At 34.9% G+C, this 23025-nt stretch overlaps 1 protein-coding gene across 1 annotated transcript in view; it reads left to right on the forward strand.

Annotated features, from left to right (window-relative positions):
• Window positions 1-23025, forward strand: part of LOC121392012 (ankyrin-1-like) — a 30892-nt gene that overhangs the window by 1630 nt on the left and 6237 nt on the right. Inside the window, 11 exon segments of the mRNA XM_041523425.1 lie at window positions 84-115; window positions 3705-4047; window positions 4275-4443; window positions 4446-4633; window positions 4635-4752; window positions 4755-4898; window positions 5072-5293; window positions 5422-5793; window positions 6012-6095; window positions 6098-6162; window positions 22661-22783. Coding sequence (XP_041379359.1) covers window positions 84-115; window positions 3705-4047; window positions 4275-4443; window positions 4446-4633; window positions 4635-4752; window positions 4755-4898; window positions 5072-5293; window positions 5422-5793; window positions 6012-6095; window positions 6098-6162; window positions 22661-22783 — 1860 coding nt within the window.

The following is a 23025-nucleotide window of genomic DNA, read 5'->3' on the forward strand; positions in this document are numbered from 1 at the left end:
TCTAGTTCTCATAGTCAAATGTGGAGCTCTAGTTTCTCATCAATTGTTGTGGTGGTAGTTTGTTGAGCTTTGTTGTGTTCCAGGGAGAGAGGGAGACCCTTGCTCTACTTGTTTGGTCTAAACTGGTTTGACCAATAGGGACTGAGGGTGCTTTTATGGATGGGGACTTAATGAGTCACTCGATATTGGTGAGGTTTGCTGTCGAAGTTTAGGTGATGTAGATGGTCAAACACCACTGAAAATTAGAAGTAATCTAGATAAGAAATAAATGTAATAATTTATTAGCTCCTCTCTTTACTCCTTACTCATTTCTCAAAGGTGATAAGGACATCCTTTTCCATTCAGGAATGGCACAGAGGATAATGGATTAGGTAAGGAATATCTCCGAGGTAAATGTGACCATGATCTAAAAGTTTGTTAAACCACATTTTCAATCAAAGTTAATAAGATCTATTAAACTTACCTACATGTACACAAGTTGGAAAAAGAAACTTGTCAAAAACAACAAAATTGTTATTATAAATAAATAACAATATAAAAACAAGAATAGCTGCCAACTAAAACGTGAAACCACTCATAAAGAACTTTAAGAAGGCTCTTTATTCAACTAGTCTCTGGAAAATAATTTGTCATTTAGGTAACCATATCACCATCTAACTGTCCCTATACTCTAAAGATACCACATTCATCATTGATAATATATAAATTATAATAGTTAGTAATAATTGTAATGTCAGAAAGAGAAGTATCAGTTGTCATAGGCGAAGAGAGCATGCCGGATTTTTTTTGATATATTGGCCCCCAGATATATGGAAAATTGCACTTATCATTCTCTAGAGACATAACACACAATAGTTGCACATTGCACACATTAAGAATGCATCTATCAAAAAGCAAAACGATTTGCCCCCCCCCCCAGGTCTTTTTTGCTTCCTACGCCTATGGTTGTTATCATTTGATTTAATCATTAATTGTGTATTTAATGTTATTTAAGCAGCTGTCCTTAATTTTTATCAACACTTATTAAATTTTATACTTATAGTGTCAAGATTACAGTATTGAAAAGAAATAAATTGAAAAGTACTAGATAATTATAATCAGTATTATTTGATCAATCATCATTTATTTATATTCTGTTCTATTGATTTTGTGTTGTGTAAAAAATTAAATTTTATAAATATTAATTATTTTTGAAACTAGTTTTACATATTATTATCCAATATACAAACTAAAAAATAATGAGTATTAGTTATATACTTGCTTCTAAGTCCCAGTTTCATTCCTCTATGACGTTTGTTTGAAAGGGTGGAGTGAAGTCGACGAGCTAGAATTCCTCCTCTCTATGTGCATCAGCAAAGAGCCCTCGAAAGACAACTAAAGTGAACCTCTGTTTCTTATTTCCTTTCTGTTGGTAAGAAAATGATAAATATTAGTATTACTATTTAGTATTTAACAGATTACAAGCGGGAAAGTCTTTTAACTCAATTGTTTCTCTCAGAATCGAATGCTGTTACTGCTGGAAGACTGTAAATACTCTTGCTGCACTATCTGGTAGCTTCTCTTAATAGAGTATCTACTATTAAAGTACATCTCTGTCATATAATTTGTATGTCATGTTACTATATCAAAGCTGTTGATAAATCATTGTATTCACCATCAGTCTTCTTTGACTCGATTATCTGTAATATTAAGGACACCATTAACGTTCTCTTCAATTACCTTAATATCTAACGCACCATTAACCTTCTCTTCAAATATCTTTATACAGTATCTAATGTACCATTAACGTTCTCTTTGATTACCTTAATATCTAATGTACCACAAGCGTTCTTATACAAGTCTTCTTTGACTTGATTATTTTAATATCTAATACACCATTAACGTTCTTTCAATAACCTTAATATCTCGTGCACTCATCTGTTGACTTAATCACCCAAATATTTAATGCACCATTAGCATTCTCTTCTCTTGACTAAATTATATCAATTTCTCAGAATTTCAACATGGTGTACTCTTGTGCTAATCTACTCTTGTCTAAATTACCTCAATACTTACTTAGCTATCATCCCTGTATACCTATCCACTAGAAGTTTGTTTGTATGTTGTAAACTACTTAGCTACTGAACATTAGAGATCTGTTAAATGTGTGATACTGGATTTGCAATCAATTCTGGAGTCAATTGTCTCAATATTTGCTGTGATATAATCATCTCTTGTGACACAGCAATAGTAACATTGTAAAATACATCTACATCAATATATATATAACTTTTAGTATCATTGGTGTGAGTGGACAATCTAATGGAACAGATATATCACAGAGGTATGTCATAAAATAAATCTATAATAGGAACTTTAATGATTAAATAATTTTACTGATACTAGTGCATTTGATGTTGTCATGACAAACAATTGAAGGATTACAACAAATGGCTATTGCATTGATTGGTTTCTCTTTCATCTTCTACAGTTCACACAAGTCTGATAATCTCAGTCCACCTACTCTGATGTACGTGTCATGAACTGAAAGAAATAGTTGAATGGGATCAAGTTGCGGAAGTCTCAAAGTTTCTTATATTGATATTAAGAGTATTGAGGCACAATACGCTGAAATATGGCAACGCAAAATGCATTCTTTACAAAAATGGCTGGACCAAAACCAATACCAAACATTCATGGGGTACTGTAGCTGATGCAGTAGAAAGGATCAATCCTGCTGTTGCTGAGTGTATCAGAACAAAATATGCTAGTATTCTAGACCAAAACACCATTCACTTTACAACACCAAAAGAATGTACCAATGTCAATGGCCAATCTTAAACTAGTAAAGAGCAAGAATCAATTGAGATTAATATTGACCTTGAAGAAGATATAGTGGAAAAGATCACTGATTTAGAACACACATTTGCTGCACTGGTTGCAGAAACACACAGGAGTCATTTCAACAAAGACCAAATAAGCTTTTTACCATTTTATCGATACTTGAGAATACGACAGAAGAATAGTGGAATGCCTATACCTGATCTAGATGTTGCTGACATTACATACATCAAGTTGTTTAACATACTAGATGACCATTGGCATTATCTTAATTGTCGACTTCTTCAAAGAATAGTGGGGAGTTTCTGTCTGACACTAACTTGCCTCATAAAGTTCAGAAATATCAAGATGATTTAGAAACATTCAAAACAAAAAAAAATGAAGGATCTTGCTGATAAGATAAAATCAAAGCAAGACACACCAGGTAAAGTAAAAATAACATTGAAAGTAAAGAAAATGTGGCTAGACATTACGTTAAATCATTTGAGTTTTTGGGTGAGACTCCTTTTTAAAGAATATGATGAGTCACTACATGACATTGTTGTCAAAGAGGGTAGCTTATACATTATATGGAGAGTATCTAAAGAAATAGCTTACCTTATAACAAGATCCAGGTTTAACAGTCAAGAGTTGAAGGCAATTGGAGTCATCTCATTAACAGTAGGTACTAATGTAGTCTTTAACTATGAAGAATCACAAGATGACATGACATTTGACTCAGATCTTTTGAAAGCTGTTCAATCTGGTGGTCCACTTTCTGCTATCGCTCTTCTTCTTGAAGTAGGTGGTAATTATACACAACTAACAAGATCAGGTGAATCAGTGATATCTACTATATGTAAAATGCAAAATCATAATGCTACTACAGTATTATTTGTGGCTAGTCAAAGTGGTTATTTTTTTACTACATCAAACTTACTTGACAATGGAGCAGACCCTAACCTACCCATGAAAGATGGCTCAACACCTCTTATGGTAGCCTGTGAAAATGGTCATGGTGATGTTGTTGAGTTATTACTAGAGAAGAATGTTTTGATTAATGCACAAAACAAACATGGAATAACAGCCATTTATATTGCTAGCTGTAAAGGTCATTCCTCTGTCGTCTTCACCTTATTTACCAATGAAGCAGACCCTAATCTACCGGATGAAGATGGCTCAACACCTCTTATAGTAGCCAGTCAAAATGGTCATGGTGATGTTGTTGAGTTATTACTAAAGAAGAATGTTTGATTAATGCACAAAAACAAACATGGAATAACAGCTATTTATATTGCTAGCTGTAAAGGTCATTCCTCTGTCGTCTCTACCTTACTTACCAATGGAGCAGATCCTAACCTACCGGATGAAGATGGCTCAACACCTCTTATGGTAGCCAGTCAAAATGGTCATGGTGATGTTGTTGAGTTATTAATAGAGATGAATGTTTTGATTAATGCACAAAACAAACATGAATAACAGCCATTCATATTGCTAGCCATGAAGGTCATTCCTCTGTCGTCTCTACCTTACTTACCAATGGAGCAGACCCTAACTTACCCAAGATAGATGGCTGGACACCTCTTATGGTAGCCAGTAGAAATAGTCACAAAGATGTTATTGAGTTATTACTAGAGAAGAATGCTTGATTAATGCACAAAACAAACATGGAATAACAGCCATTTATATTGCTACCCAGAATGGTCAGTTCTCTGTTGTCTTTATCTTACTTACCAATGGAGCAGACCCTAACCTACCTGATGAAGATGGCTCAACACCTCTTATGGTAGCCAGTCAAAATGGTCATGGTCATATTGTTGAGTTATTACTAGAGAGAAGATGTTTTGATTAATGCACAAAACAAACATGGAATAACAGCCATTCATATTGCTAGCCATGAAGGTCATTCCTCTGTCGTCTCTACCTTACTTACCAATGGAGCAGACCCTAACTTACCAAGATAGATGGCTGGACACCTCTTATGGTAGCCAGTAGAAATAGTCACAAAGATGTTATTGAGTTATTACTAGAGAAGAATGCTTTGATTAATGCACAAAACAAACATGGAATAACAGCCATTTATATTGCTACCCAGAATGGTCAGTCCTCTGTTGTCTTTATCTTACTTACCAATGGAGCAGACCCCTAACCTACCTGATGAAGATGGTTCAACACTCTTATGGTAGCAGTCAAAATGGTCATGGTCATATTGTTAAGTTTATTACTAGAGAAGAATGTTTGATTAATGCACAAAACGAACATGGAATAACAGCCATTTATATTGCTAGCTGTAAAGGTCATTCCTCTGTCATCTCTACCTTACTTACCAATGGAGCAGACCCTAACCTACCGGATGAAGATGGCTCAACACCTCTTATGGTAGCCAGTCAAAATGGTCATGGTAATGTTGTTGAGTTATTACTAGAGACGAATGTTTTGATTAATGCACAAAACAAACATGGAATAACAGCCATTCATATTGCTAGCCATAAAGGTCATTCCTCTGTCGTCTCTACCTTACTTACCAATGGAGCAGACCCTAACTTACCAAGATAGATGGCTGGACACCTCTTATGGTAGCCAGTAGAAATAGTCACAAAGATGTTATTGAGTTATTACTAGAGAAGAATGCTTTGATTAATGCACAAAACAAACATGGAATAACAGCCATTTATATTGCTACCCAGAATGGTCAGTTCTCTGTTGTCTTTATCTTACTTACCAATGGAGCAGACCCTAACCTACCTGATGAAGATGGCTCAACACCTCTTATGGTAGCCAGTCAAAATGGTCATGGTCATATTGTTGAGTTATTACTAGAGAAGAATGTTTTGATTAATGCACAAAACAAACATGGAATAACAGCCATTTATATTGCTAGCCACGAAGGTCATTCCTCTGTCGTCTCTACCTTACTTACCAATGGAGCAGACCCTAAACTACCTGATGAAGATGGCTCAACACCTCTTATGGTAGCCAGTAAAAATGGTCATGGTGATATTGTTGAGTTATTACTAGAGAAGAATGTTTTGATTAATGCACAAAACAAACATGGAATAACAGCCATTTATATGCTAGCCATAAAGATCATTCCTCTGTGTCTCTACCTTACTTACCAATGAAGCAGATCCTAACTACCCAAGATAGATGGGTGGACACCTCTTATGGTAGCCAGTAGAAATAGTCACAAAGATGTTATTGAGTTATACTAGAGAAGAATGCTTTGATTAATGCACAAAACAAACATGGAATAACAGCCATTTATATTGCTACCCAGAATGGTCAGTCATCTGTTGTCTTTATCTACTTACCAATGGAGCAGACCCTAACCTACCTGATGAAGATGGTTCAACACCTCTTATGGTAGCCAGTCAAAATGGTTTATGGTGATATTGTTGAGTTATTAAAGACTCAAGTTACAGCATTACACCTTTCTTGTCAATATGGACTATAAAAAATATGTCAGGGAACTCCTGAAAAGTGGTGCTAATCGATTTCTAAAGACAAATCAAATCAAACACCTCTTGATAATGCCCAGCCAAAATTAATGTTGTAACAGTTGCTTATCTACTCAATCAGGAACTGCTGCTGGACTGTGCAACTATCATCAGTTGGATTGACAAGGTTATCGATCAAGCAATGTCTCACAATCAACAACAACTAAATGGTCTCAAGACAGAAACCTTTCGATAATGATGACACAAGCATCATTGTAAGCTGTATAGTGAGACAAGAAAATTTTAAGTCTGAGAATGTTTTTTAAATGGAAAACTAATTATCAACCCATTTTGAAATAAGATGTAGAATATTCACATAGCTTATTTTGATGTTAATTAATGCAAATTAAGATAAAGTGCATTTATTATACTGTATTTCAATAAATTAATATAATTTGATTGAGAAAGAGTTTTGTTTATTTTTCACGTTCCAGTGAAAATTACCTGACACACAAAACATGACATATCGTTGTATATTTGCATAAATTGAAACAAATGATCTATTATTTTATGTTATTGATTACTAGATTAAAGTTAATGAACAATGTTGTGAAATTGGAACGCAAGATGAGATGTATCAAAGCTAGTTTAGAAACCCACAGCTTGACCAATATACAGAATAGTTTAACAACAGGTTTATTAAACTCTCAATTTTTTTTTCAATATACATTATTTTCAAGTATTAAATTTAAATAACATATTGTAATAATACAATCAAATATAATAAGTGATATAATGACTTATTGGTTCAATGTAGAAATGATTTCCAGTTAGGTTTGGCACCCTTGATGGGTAGACCCTCCTATAGAATATGAAGGAATAGATGGTGGACTACAGGATAGATGAACAAGTGAGGTCTAAGATATAAAGTAACTTATAAGCACTCACTGTGAAGAGTCATGATGCACTGTTGTACACTCTGATTACTAATATCATTATGTCTAGAGTAACAGGGGGTTTTCCAGTGACTATCATGAGGTACCATATCAGTTGCAGGCTGGAAACCACACCCCCATCTCCCATGATTAAGCCATCTTTGTCCTTTATGTCTTCTAGTTCTCATAGTCAAATATGGAGCCCTAGTTTCTCATCAATTGTTCGGTGGTGGTAGCTTATTGAACTTTGCTGTGTTCCAGGGAGAGAGTGAGACCCTCGCTCTACTTGTTTGGTCTAAAATGGTTGAACTAGTTTGACCAATAGGACTGAGGGTGCTTTTACTGGTATGGGGACTTAATGAGTCACTGGATATTGGTGAGGCTTGCTGTCGAAGTTTAGGTGATATAGATGGGTCAATACCACTAGGAATTGAAGGTAATCTAGATAGGAAGTAAATGAAATAATTTATTAGCTCCTTTCTCTCTCTCATACTCATTTCTCAAAGGTGATAAGGGATACCCTTTCTCCTTTTCCATTCAGTAGGGCCACAGAGGATAATGGATTAGGTAAGGAATGTCTCCGAGGTAAACGTCGACCATGATCTAAAAGTTTGTTAAACACATTTTCAATCAAAACTAAGATCTATTACACTTACCTACATGTACACAAGTTGAAAAAGAACTTGTCAAAAACAACAAAAATTGTTATTCTATAGAAAAAAACATAAAAATGTGAACAGCTACACAACTAACAAGTGAAAAACCAGTCATAAAGAACTTTAAAGACAGGCTCTTTATTCAACTAGTCCACACACTGACTATATTACTATTAAGAAGATCACTATATCACTAAGAACAGTTCCTAATTATCCATAATAGAAAGGTTTTATTGCACATACTTCATCACAATGTCTAGTACTACTTACATACTTGTTTGACATAATTCTGTAAGTGATAATGTTTCTGAAGGAAATGTAAAAACTTTGGAGAAGGACGATCAATTGCCACCTCAAATGGCTGCACACTTTCTTGCTACATGGGAACATAGAGTATACTAAGTAATGACATTAAAACTATGTACAGTCAATGGAACAGGAAACTGGTACTTCCGATATAAATAATACTTTGTATGCATACAATAAAAAATTTCCAAGGATAATTATTCATGGATAACTGACATGTTTGTGTTATTTAACCACTATATTGAGAACATCTCTATACTAAAACAGTTTCCATGTGAGGATTCATAACATTATATGCCAAATTGTTGAGCAATGATTATTATTGAATATAAAATTATGGATCTCTATATCCGATAAATATCTATCATTATAGTGTGGTATCAGGTGATACCTGTAAAAACCTGTTTAAACAGGTTTTGCCATGCCCTTGTCTCTGTTGTGATTCATGTACATAAAAATCAAGAATACATAATGGTTCAACTTCATGTAATAGACCAGAAGTGTCCTAGTGATAAAAAATGGATGAATGACCATTTAAATGGATAGACAAAATAAACAAATGAATAAAATCATTACATACAATATGTAGGATGGATGGATAGATAGATGGATGGACAGATAAACTAATGGATCAATGGGTGGTAAAATGGATCATACAGCACACATGTATATAGATAGGTTAATGGAATGTTTACCGTTAGAAACAAACGTTTTCTTCCAGTTTTAATAATACCTACTACAGCACCTTGACTGCTAATGATATAACAATAAAAAAATTAATTATTAACTAATTAAAAGGGTTAACCCTTACTAGTTCAAAGATGTATCTTTCAGTATATACAATATTTGATCAGGTGACGCTGCTGTAATTTATTATAAGATGTATATGTGTACGTAAACCTTGTGCCTAAGTTAGTAAACAAATAACACATTAGCAACTTAAAAATCAACCTTTGATGAAGCCACACCATTTTCATTAACAATTCGCGCTAATTCCTCTCCATACTTCTGCTCTATCGAGGGTATCAGTTCTTTTCGTTTTCCTCCTCTAGTATAGTAATTCTATCACGAAGAACAGCGTTGACATTGAAAGGAAAACTCCATATCACAAACTGCCATTTTACATAAACAATATACGGAGATAAACGGAAGTAAAGGATTATTAACAATAATCATAATTATAATAATAATATTATCATTACAATGTTTTATTATATTAGTTAAAAATGAAGAATAATAAAATCAATAATTGACAGATGTAATTTATTAAGCTGTAGACTGTTGTACTGTCACCTCTTCTTGTTCCTTCTCTTCCTCCTCTTGATTTTCTTCATTTATATCATCCATTTCTTCATCTCCTAATCTTTGCCATCTTGCTGCTAATTGGTCTGTATGGGATCACCTCTACAATAGTATAAAGTAATATTAGCCCTGATTTCACTAATTACAGTTAACTATTGACATCATTGTGGTAAGTACTGATGTTTATTAGTCTAGAGCTTACTAATGGTAGCTATCCTAGGTTACTGTGGTAAGTACTGATGTTCACTAGTTTAGAGCTTACTAATGGTAGCTATCCTAGGTCACTGTGGTAAGTACTGATGTTCACTAATCTAGAGCTTACTAATGGTAGCTATCCTAGGTACTGTGGTAAGTACTGATGTTCACTAATCTAGAGCTTACTAATGGTAGCGATATCATAGGTTCACTTGGTAAGTTACTGAGTTCACTAGTCTAGAGCTTAGCTATCCTAGGTTACTGTGATAAGTACTGATGTTCATCAGTGTAGAGTTCACTAATGGTAACTATCCTAGGTCACTGTGGTACTTACTTTTGTCCAATTGCTAATACAAAGTGAAAGCCCCCACTAAAAAGAGTATCATCATTGGTAATATTGTTGATATAGAGAGACACCACAAAACTAATGGAGCTATACTGATACTACAAGATAGAGATCATCATTACTGGTCATCCATGATCCATCCATCCATCTATCTATCTATCCAATAGTCCATTTATCCATCCATTTATCAACCTATTCATCTCTTACTTACCCATATAGATAACAGCTCGATGCCAATGTTTTAAATATTACTTACAACTAATAGAAATGCTAGATTATCTACACAATGTCCTAACATACTAGCCTCAGTAAAGAACATAACCACTGCTGTGATACTGTAATGAAAAATAGACAGGGAGATGAAATGGTAGAAACAGATGACTAAATGTATAATTTTAGTTATAATTATATTTGAGTAACAGTCACATGACAATCATATGACAAGAATGATGAATAAACAAATAAAATTAGATCATCATGATTCAGCAGTAAGTTAAAATTAAGGAAGTTTCTAGAGTAATGGTAATTGAATACCATACTTTAATGTGAAATTAATACATTTAGGTTCCTGTGTTTAATGTTTAGGATCTAGAGTAGTCACATTAAAGTACAGCACTCTATTACTGCCACTCTAGACACTACCTAAAATAATAATCTACTGCAGAAGAAATGGATATTATTAATAATTCCTTACATAAATATGAAGCCAACACCAACACATCGAGGATAGCCACTCAGTGATGTCGTCAAAAATGGGCAATGGTAACAGACTGATTAAACCACATATTAAGACAACTACAGAGGAGAGACAACGAAAATATAAATCTTAAATTACAAGAGTTAAAAATCTTACACACAGCAGCTATAGCTCCACATAGTCTAGCCCAAAAAGATACAGACTTTGCCAAAGTCTTTCCTTTCTTCTTTGGTTTAAAAAACATGTCCAATTTTTCTTTTGTTTACGTAGCTATTGGCCTTCAATTCCGCTTATGTATCGTAAATTACTCCGGATACTCACGCACATGTAAACGTTTGAGAAACACATAACCCACTAGAAACTATGGCCAAGAAAGAGAGCATAGAATCCATGGAGACAGACCCTCCTGAAGAGAAAAAAGAGGATACACTTTGGTAGTTTAGAAGAATCTGAGAAGCAGCGACTGCAACTACAGCAGAAAGCTGGATCTATCATATCACCCTCAATAATGGCGGGAATAAAGGCAGGAAATATAAATGTGTCAGAAGGTGTGTGTTGCAAAAATTGGCAATTTATTTCACATTGTATTTAATATAATATAGGCATTACAATGATGGAACTAAATGTAATGATACACACATTACATGTACATGTATATATAATATTGGGAGGGGCTAGAGTATTAGTTATTGAACACCCCATACTTTAATGTGAAATTAATACATTTAGGTTCTGATGTTCAAGGTTTAGGGTCCTAGAGTATATAATATTAAATTCTAATTAAAATTAGACCTCAGTTATAGACATTCAGATACTACCTGTGATATTAGATTCTGTAGTTTTAAAATAAATCTAAGAAGTCATTCTTTATGAATTAATTATATCATTATATATTGAAATGTTTATTTGTTATTATAGAAACTGCAATGGATGTGTCTCAGTTACCAGATCGAAAGAAAGAAATGTTGGAAGAATTTGAAAAAAGAAAACAAGTATGGATGAATGGGTTATGGAGGAACATATAAATGGATGAATGGGTTATGGAGGAACATATAAATGGATGAATGGATAATAGAGGAACATATAAATGGATGAATGGATAATAGAGGAACATATAAATGGATGAAGGATAATAGAGGAACATATAAATGGATGAATGGATAATAAAGGAACATATAAATGGATGAATGGATAGTGGAGGAACATATAAATGGATGAATGGATAGTGGAGGAACAGATAAAATGGATGGATAGATAGATGGCATACAGATGGATGGATGGACCAATAGACTTACTAAGACATTATCATTTCTTCTATTATGCTAGGCTAAAAGTGTTGTAGTTCCTACTGCAGATACTGAAGTGAAAGCTAAACTAAGAGAAATGGGAGAACCAATTTGTGAGTTTGTTCCTATTAATTAACTATTGATTACTTTATAACTAATTTAGGTTTATTTGGTGAAGGACCTGCTGATCGGAGGGAACGACTACGTTTCATTGTGGCTAAACTTGGTTGGTTTGAACAGTTTTGAACAGTAATATTTTCACTCTCTCTCTCTCTCTCTCTCTCTCTCTCTCTCTCTCACTTTTTTCACACACACCAGCTGAACGAGGAGTTAAAGTCAGTTTTGAACGCAAACAAGAACTCAGTTATCAGGCTCCAATTGATGAAAACACTGTATGGTATCATGAAGGACCTAACGAACTTCTTGTAGCTCGATACTTCATAACAGAATACTCAATGCCAAGGTACTTGTGCTGTATAAGTATTATCAAATCTTTTTTTAACCAAATAAGAGCTCGGGATAGACTTGAAGAAGCTCGCAAAGAAGCACAAAGACCAGGACCTGAGAAAGCAGCTAGAAAACAGGAATTACACAAGAAACTTAGAGTAAGGGATCACATTGCATTAGTGTAATGTATACAGTTACTGTAATAGGTAATGGCCAACACTTGTAGTCAAGTTGGAGACACTAGACCCGTTTCTTATTGTGAATTTTCACCAGATTCTAAACTATTAGCTACAGGATCTTGGTAAATAAATATATGCATACATGTGTCTTCATTAAAACTATTTCAGGAGTGGTTTGTGTAAATTGGTGGTCTATACTGACTGTGAACCTGTACGCATACTAGAGGTATTTTTTGGTAGCCACAAGTATGCTAAATCTCTCTCTCTCTCTCTCTCTCTCAGGCCACAATGACAGAGTAGGTGCCATTGTCTTTCATCCACAAGCCACTGTCTCACATCTTCTTCATCTTTGTCTCTTGCTTCCTGTGCTGCTGATGGGTCAGTCTGTTTGTGGGGGACTTAGAAAAGTACATTTGACATGTCATCTCATATAAAGCTGATTTATGTATTTTTTATATTGTAGTGATACTCCTATGTCTGTGTTAGGTAATCATAAAGAGAGAGTCTCTCGATTATCCTTCCATCCTCTGGAAGATTCTTAGGTACTGCTTGGTAAGTGCTGGTTGTAGCTATGTAGTAAATGAATGGATGGATGGATGGGTAGGCAGATGGATGAATGAATAGGTATGGATTATCAATTAATATTTCAACAGTTATGATCACTCTTGGAGGACTCTTTGACTAGAGCGTCGAATGGAAGTTTTACATCAAGTCATTACCAACAAAATAAATCAACAATAACTTGTTTTACCGCTTATACTAACCTGTCTTACTAGGGAAGGCCACTCATGTTCTGTTTATGACATTCAGTTTCATCCGGATGGTCATTAGTGGGTACTGTGGTATGGACTCATGTGCTCGTATCTGGGACTTAAGATCGGGGAAATGTTTAATGGTATTACAAGGACACTTGAAAAAATGTACTTGCTGTAGACTTCTCACCAAATGGGTAAATCTAGCATTAATGATACTTGTAATTTTGTATACATAATTATGATATACTGTGCGCTGACACTTGAGTGTACATATCTGTTAATTGTAATGATATTAAGATCTCTTGTAAGTAAAGAATATATATAGACATTATAAATAAGGACTGTATATTTGAATGGAGACATAAATCATCTTTGAATTTTTGTAGTACTTGACAGACAAGCTATTTAATGTAAGATATGTCATGAGATTTAGACTTTAAAGATAAACGTCAAAACACAAGTTTTGTTGATTGTTAAATTTATTATCTACCATATTTTGTCTTTTCGTTAGATTATCATTTTATAACTGGCAGTGATGATAACGGTTCCGATATGCGGAGATGAGGAGAAGAAAATTATTTATAATCTACATGCCACACAATAATCTTGTTTCAAAATGAAAATTTGAAAGTTAGTTGTCTCAAAAAGTGGTGTACTTATTTTGAGGTTCATTATTAGAAGAAAGGGGGTGATTTGCTTTGTTTAATCATCATTATGTAAACACAGGCTAAGGTTGAATTAATATAGAAAAATTAGTCGTCAGTATGACTCTCTCTCACACACACACTTTGCACACGTGCACATAGATATGTGGTCACCCAGGATGGACTCCATTAACATACCATAGAGGACATGAAAGTAAAGTAAAGGTGTGTGGACATCTCACAAGGTACAGCTATACACTGTATTGCATATGGTCATGTGATAATCATTGTGATTAACTACCTTTTAATAGGTAAATCATTCTCTTATACTATCACTCAAGAATAACATTGTGACCTCATTTCAAGAACAGAACATTCAAATTATGGGAGAAGGACATAAAAATACATCAAGTATCTTAGTTGTAATAAAATAATAGTGTAAGTGAACCTAAATACATTATACTTTGTTGATGGTACGCTTTAATTCTCTATGGATTGCATACTAAGGTCAATTCTTTAGTTGCAACACATTGGTTAAAGCTGCTTCAGTTAACATTCATTTAGTTGTAAGTTATAATAAATGTATCGCAGGAAATCTGTCAATTAATGGATAAAATGGTACAGTGCTCTCTAACATATCATTGCACTAGAATGCATGGAATTAAGGTGTATGTGTATTTTGACAGTCTTTGGCTGTTGACTGTAACAAGGACCAAGCACCTTTATAACTGTTTATGAGAACATATAACACAGGAAAGTCATGCGCTGTAATAAGTGTAACTATTTGGAGAAATTGGCTTGCTGTGGTAAGTCAGAAGATCTTCTAAGTCAATGAGGTGTGCAATGTTAAGTTTTTCAGTTTGTGCTGTCTATTGTACGTTTATGTTGGTGAGAGTGATGGTTATATATCAACTAGGGATCAAATGATATATTGACTTGTGGGCGTCGTGTACACCTTGCTCCAGTTTACAGCTGATATGAATCTGCAGGGTATTCAGATGTGAATGGGTTGTTATGACTCTTTGAAGAGGGTGGCAGAATTCTTTTGGTAAATGGAGACCAGATTATACCTACAATTTGTTTCCACAGCGGGTCAGATACCGGTATTATTGGTATAGGTGAGGAGGTCACTGTACAGGTACAATTGGCTAATTGGGTATATAGAGTTCACACTCATCTAAATACTATAGCTAAATTAATTTGTTCATCTGTTGTGGAAAGGATATCATCTATGTGACACGAAACTCGAGCGTCTATATCAGCAATGTGTTTGCCTGTTATGCTACAGGTAGCTAGGAATATGGTTGGTGATTGTTGGTGAAATACCATCACTGATACATATTTTATGGAATACATCATTCAGAAGTACCTGGGCTTATTGATAAGCCAGGGTAAAGGCGACAGAATGCTATTTATTAGCTGACTGAAAACCTTAAATTCAATATCACAGTGTAAATTGTTCATTGAAAAACTATTGTCAATGTAATGAGGACAACCTGGACAATTACTGATGATTATGTTGATGCAAGCATAAATAGTATGGCAGTGTTGGTACAACTTTCGACATTTGGCTTATGAGAAACAATATCCATTTTCAAAACTGTGTTTTTCGCAATAGTATACCATTATGGCAGTGGTGTCATTATCGAACAGTGATGGTGCAGGAATAATACAGCCATCGTTCACAGGTGCACATTTGATAATAATCTGTTCGTTAGGAGGGGGTGTGGCTAATGTCTTTTATGAATAATTCTGATATGACAATATAGTTCTAATTGCTGTTTTAAACAAACACAGCAATTTTGAAGAGGTTGGAGTTTTGTGGTTTCTATTGTGGACAGAAGCCTACCAACAAGCGTTTCTATTTCGACATTGTACATTCTTATCAAAGCTCAGCTTTGTATGGGTGCTGGGGCTTTCTACTCATGACCCCAAGGGTCTAATTTATAACCATACTTTCATGCAACATCCATTGCGTGAATGTCGCTGAAACGTGTAACTGTATACTTTACAAAATGTCAGCACTCTAGTTCTGAGGGCGTGGTCAATATGGTTATCACCATTTATGACATTAAAAGAGGAGCAGTAAGTTATTTAAATGTACTTATTATTTGTTAATAGAGGTCATGGCTTGCTTAGGAATTTAAATAGCTCCTCTTCTGACTCAGTAAAAGACAGTATATCTAACCTATATGTCATGGTCTAGTTATTAATAGTTATACATAACTGATAGCTAAAACTGTACAACACAAAATTTTTTTTTTGGAATTATTATTGACACTTTCGGTAGTATAGTGAACATGTCACTGAATTAGTATAATGATATAGTGATAATCACATGATTAGTATAGTGATCTAGTAAATCATCACATGATTAGTAAATCTTTTTGTAGTATTGTTGAGGTATGAAGGGGCAGTTTGCAAGAGTGTTACGAGGATCTCTAATGGTTTGCATATGAAACATTGTATGCACGCATAACAAAGCCGAAAGTGGAGGAGCATTGAAAATCTTAGACAGAAGTGTTGTACGTAGTAACATATTATTAATCTTTTGTTGAATTCCTTACAATGGACTAACTCCTCATTCACTCATTCATTCATTCCCATTTTCTATTTACAGTGTGATTTCTATGAGGCAGTGGAAGGATTTTTTCTTTCAATGAAGCTCGGTTTACAGGGGGAGATCTATCGATGCTGATGCTTCCAGTACTACAATAACAGCTGAGTCTTTTATAATTCACACTTTATCAGGAGTGTGTTGGGTTTTTGCTTTATTCAGTTCCCCAATAGACACTATCATGCTGAGGTGAGAGAGGGAGCAGGAGGAGAGAATTATATTGGGTCAACAGTCAAGTCATTGAAATAGCTATAGAATAAAATATGGTTATTATTTTGTCTCTTTTGTAGGCTTTGGTATATTTCAGTAACAATTCTGCAATCCATTCTGGAAATGAATGTTCTTTATCTTCAACTTACGTAACTTGTATGCAAGGGGTACTTTTTACCCAAACCTATTTCACACTTTGTTCAACCAATATTGGTAAATACAGTTGTCATAGAAACAGACACACCTCTTCTAACCACCTCAACTGGACCACGGTACTTATATTTTTATGGCTCTTCAGCAAGTGTTATAAACTGTGGAAAACATTACATATCTCTTACCAAAAGCTCTCACCACTGCGTAAATGACAAGTTGAGATTTTGAAAATTAAAATGCTAAATTTATAGACAGAATGTGTGACAAACTTCTAATGTTGTAATTGACATGTTTCTTTGTAACTAAAATTACTTAAAAAATTACCCGTATAGTTTAAATATAACTTGATTTGTCACAAAGTTAAGTAGTCCATTTTTATGGCTGTATAAGAAGGTAATTAAGTAGTTACTGGTTTACAGTATCCCACATGTAAATATTGAATGAAACTGTTGAAATTTAATGTATAATTTCTGTAGTTGTATTTCTCTCTCTGAACTGAGTTGTGGAGGTAAAGAAATCATAAGAGAATTAAATCCTTTGCGTGGCCCAGGAGGTGGTTTAGGTCCAACTATTGAAAATTAAATAGTTCCATGTTTCTGGTTATTGGAGTCTCCTGGACATGGACAGTGGGAGATAGGCGGAGTCACTGTTTGTGAACCTGTTCCAGGTAGGAAAAGAGAGAAGAGAGAGATGTGACACAATTACGTTTAGTATAGGGGGACACTGACTCTTAGCCAGCTCCGGGGAAGAGTTGATTTGACTATCAGTTAGGCTGATCAACTATTAAATTTTATAAGTGGGACAGTCTATCTGAAGTGGATCATGAACCTGAAGTCCCAACCTGGAGCGTTGCTCAACTTTAATGGAATTCCAAATATGCTTATTACGGACAGGTATCCTCTCTGTATGTTTGTCTGGCCTGTTTGCCTGTCTGTCTTGTACTTTTTACATTAATCGCCTTCTTTTGCTGTGTCTAATTTCATCCATGACATTAATTGAGCTATTTATTGTATCCACCTATCTCTCAATTCAGCCATCCATCAAATTCAGCCATCTATTATTTCCTGTAGGATAGATTTCCCTCCTAATCGAGCTTCTCGGGGACTGACATTAGAGGTTTACCTGGGCAATAGTTGTAACACTCAATGTTGTCTCAGAATCACAAATAGTAGGCCAGGATATTATCATGCAGTTTACATTCAAACTCTCACAAGTCCATTAGGTACTTATTATCCTTCTGGAGCATATACTATTGAACAATATGTTGATAACCTTTATATGTAATCGTAGGCTATTGTAGGGTAGCTAATAAAAGGTAGGGATTAATCACTTCACTAGACAAACACCAGTACAGTTATACTGTAAATGGTTTACTCTGTATATTGTTCCTTTATAGACCTGATTTCTCTGACAGGTAAAAATAACTGGATTCTTGTACCACTTTACAAGACAAACTCAACGCATTCCTATCGACCAACCATTAGCCTGTCCAATGCTATGCACATACTAACACAAGTTTGGTGAGGCTGATGGATTTTTACAAGGGACGATGCATAGCTGGCTACACAGTAGATCTGGAATGGTGCTTTGTGGGCTGGGCTAATCCTAGCTGCAAACTCTGTAATTGAGGAGTTGCTCTACGTTATTCATGGTTTTGACTCAATATATCGTCAAGGTTAATACATGATGGCTGTCTCAGCATGGATTCGAGGCTTGCACGACAGGACCAAACTACAAGTGTTGGTGCTACTGTGACCAATGACATCACATGTGGACGTGGTGCCTTAGGAGGTATTAATTGTGCCTGAGCGGGGGAGCCCCTTGTGACATGTTATTGCTAATTATAGTGTCAGTGAACCTCATTGATTTTATCATAACGGGAATTTAGTGTCCGATTTGTGCCTGCGTGGGTTTGTCCGGGGAACTTGCAGTCTTCATGGTATTGTATCTGACCGTTAATGTATCCTTGTGTTGATAATCGACAGGGTCTCTCTGTGGTCAATGGCAAACGCAGGTTTATCTCAAACTCTCACTTCTACTGTAAGCGAGTCGAGTGATGAATGAATGGATGGATAGATGAATGGATGGAAGAGGATGGATACGGGGTGACGGATGAAATGGAGGATGAACAAATGTGAGTAATGACTGAATAGATGGATAAGATAAATCATAAATAACATACATTGCTTACAATGAATTAGTTTCTATTCTCCTTACATCGAAATGTCAGAGTTGCTCTACGCCAAGATGGTATATTCCATTACTCACTAACTTTGATTCTTTGGTCTACTAATGTCTCTCGTGCAGTGGGCACTGAAACCTAGGGGTATCACCTACGTTGGATTCATCTCTTTTTTACTCAGGTGTAAAGGATGGATGAAGGATGGAAGAAATGGATAGATAAAATAACAGTTGTTTTGCTTTGTTTGTTTGGGGTACAAAGTTTAGGGTAAAGGTTGAATAATTGCGCTTTTAATTGTTTAATTAGGTCTAATATGATTACAATTAGTTATCGCCAGTGTTTCGGGGGGGGGGGAATTTCCTTGTTAGGGTCGCGGTACATAGTACATTCACTTCAAACCTGGGTAACATATGTACATTAGTACGTGTTACATTAGTACAGTGTTACATTAAATTGTACAGTGTTACATTAGTACAATGTTACATTAGTTACAGGTGTACATTAGTACATGTTAACTTTAGTACAATGTTACATTAGTACAGTGTTACACCTTTTTAGTACACGTGTTACACGAGTACACTGTTACCTTAGTACCCATGTTACATTAATTAGTACATGTGTTTACAGTAGTACAAATTTACATTAATTAGTACCAGTGTTTAACAGTATGTACAATGTTACTTAATTAGTATGGTGTTACATTAGTTACAGTGTTGTTACATTAGTACAATGTTGCAGTAATTAGTATTGGTGTTACATTAGTACAGTGGTTACATTAGTACAATATTACATTAATAGTTACATTGTTACCGTGTTTACATTAGTACAGTGGTTACCATTAGTACAATGTTACATTAGTACAGTGTTACCATTACACAAGGGTACATTAGTACAGTTTAAATTTTAGTACCAGTGGTTACATTAATTAGTACAGTGTTACATTAGTACAGTGTTACTTAGTACAATGTTACCTTATTAGTACAGTGGTTACATTAGTAAAATCTTTACATTAATTTGTAAAGTGTTACATTAGTACAGTGGTTACATTAGTTACAGTGTTCACATTAGTACATTGTTACATTAGTACCATGTTACATTAGTACAGTGTTACATTAGTGTACAATGCTTACATCACCAGTTATCATATTGATTTTTCATTTCCATTACTATTTAAGTGATGACTAAAAAAAATTTACATACAATAAGACATTGGCCTCCTACACCACTAATCTAATTCCCCCTCTTTACACAAACACTCAGGTATAAACCCCCCCCTAATGTATTTTTTATTCTTTCTCTGTCTATAGTCTGTATATATCATTGTGGCTGGACGTCAGGCTATACCAGTTTCATTGTCTTGTCTTTTTTCAATTTGGACTTTACCTTTGTATCAATGCCTAACCAATAACCTTAGTGCCCTAAAAACATAGGCTCCTACTTCAATATATCACACCACTCTATAATTCTGTTATTGTTCGTCATCATACTAGTATGACTCGGCTTACAAGGCTTCTCCAAGTCATCTAGGCAACCACTCTTTTTTGCGCAGGCCCTGTGGCTCCTTGTTCTCATCTCTTAGCTAAACATTGCCACTCCACCTTTGAAATAGTACCCTGCCATAAACAAAATACGTAGCCGAGAGAACCGAGGCTCCCCTGAATTCGGACTAGTTTCTTAATGCATCCCTCCTTTTTGTTGGTCCGGTAATCAGTTGCCTTGGGCTATTTTTGGTTTGGCTGTCTCTCCTGGCTGTTTTTTGATACGACCTTCTTCCTCTTTATAACATTGGTTTTCTATTTCTGTTTCCTAAGTTAAAACCAATTACGACGACTTTTACACAAATTTTACAGAGATTATCCTCGTTACTGGGTTATATTGGAATTTGCTAAAAAAAAAAAAAAAAAAAAAAAAAAAACAAAAAAAGGGGAGTGATGATTGTACAAATATGTTAAGTGTATTCTTTGTCAACTTTATTTACAGACATTTTCTTTGCTGTTTTTAGCTTCAGTGCTTGTTCTGGTAATTTTGTCCATCACCAGACCCTATAAATATTGGTTGATAATGCATTTGGAGAGATTTGTTTCCCCATCTTTTAGTTGTATTTTGTATTGGGAACGGAACCTTACGCTTCTAACGAATATTTTGATCCTCGATCGGTAATTTGTAAAGTTGGTCTATAGTTTACAAGGTGTTGTATTTTTGAGTCTTTTATACTGATGATTCTAGAAGGTTTGGTTAGGGTAATATTGCCTCGCTGGGACATCGCTACCCCCAAAAGATGATTTAATTCCTGATTTGTCACATTCAAATTAATTTGGATTGGAAAGTAAAAATACTATAAAAATAACGCAAACAAGAATAGGTATTCTGGGGAGCTCGAGGAAATTGTCATCTGCGAATCTTTTGGAGCAATCTCGGTCATTCGGATTCAGATTAACGGGAACCTTTAAGTGATAGCGTTCATTATTCCCCCTAAAACCCAATCTTATGCTGATAGCAAGAAAATTATCTACTGATAAAGTAAATGGTTCTTTCTGACATATCTCGCCATTAATGCTGGCTCTACGACATAATCGTTGACTCCTTCCATTGTATAGTGGTTATATCTTGGAACTTGTATATATTATTTTATGTAGTTTATTGTGAAATTTTAATGATTTGGGATTAATCTCACAGAGAAACCTTACACGGGAAACCTTATAGGAAACCTTATATTTGAAGACCCATCCGCTTACCTAACATCAGGAAATGTGATTACATAACACTTATCCATTTTTGGTCCTGCAAAGGAACACCTGGTCCCATGAACGGAATACCGAAATGTAAAGTAGGATGTTCCTCTTTGACAAAACTATGTTTGATTATATTCAATGCATGTATAGATTGAGTAATATTGCTATTGTGTTTAAGGTCACAAAATAAAACCTGTGTGATTTTTTGTTTATTTTACGCGGTAGTCCACACAATAGTTACTTTCAAAGGGATTAGGTCATTATAACAATCCCCCCCCCCCCAAGCACATCAACAGGTCTTGTTTGTTTACTTTTTAGAAACGTGAAAATAATACCACAGTACAACAAATAACCTTATATAGGTAAATAATAATAATAGTTTTTTTTATAATGGGTCATAAAATTTATTATTAAACTAATTAATTAATATTAATAATACTAAGGCGTGTTTTTTGTACGCTACTGATGCAGTATAAAAAGTTAGGATAACATTTTGTAAGATAGTATAATCACGATGTGTAGTTATCGGGATTATGGCTCCATTACTCATACGTGGAGCAAATCAGGTTTCATCTCGACAACTTCGCTATGACCAACTGGAATCGCTCTTGTATCAAAAAATGCATCTTAGAAATACTTTGGAAGCTCTCCTCAGCAGCGAGTATAACCTGGAACCAGACAAAGATCGAGGGATAATACCGACTCGTTTTCTGACCTCGATTTCTCACCTGATGGACTCTTGTTAGCTGCTTCCATTGGTAACTGTGTTTAACCCATATAAGATCCTCAAGAGGCAGGCCGTGGAAGAATCTCTGGATGCCTATGAAACAAATTCTACAATAACTAGACTTGTCTTTACTGGTGATAAGAAGTTTGCAGCTGCAGATGTGAACGGCAGTATTGGAGTATTTGAATGCCAAAATTCACAGTGCCCTTGCACGGAATTTCGAAGCTCACAATCAACATATTTCAAAGTCTCTTTATTGATGCTATTGTTGAATGGTTGATCGTACCGACTCAAATGGATTGATGCAGTACCAGTATTTCCTTCATTTGCAAGTCAGTTGGTGTTTGTTTGCAAAAAGACTTGCATTATGCCCTTTACTGACCTGTCCCTGTCCTTAAATCAATGTTACAATTAGCTATG

The sequence above is a fragment of the Gigantopelta aegis genome, unplaced genomic scaffold (genome assembly GCF_016097555.1).
Source record: "Gigantopelta aegis isolate Gae_Host unplaced genomic scaffold, Gae_host_genome ctg3260_pilon_pilon, whole genome shotgun sequence".
NCBI classification, from domain to species: Eukaryota; Metazoa; Mollusca; class Gastropoda; order Neomphalida; family Peltospiridae; genus Gigantopelta; species Gigantopelta aegis.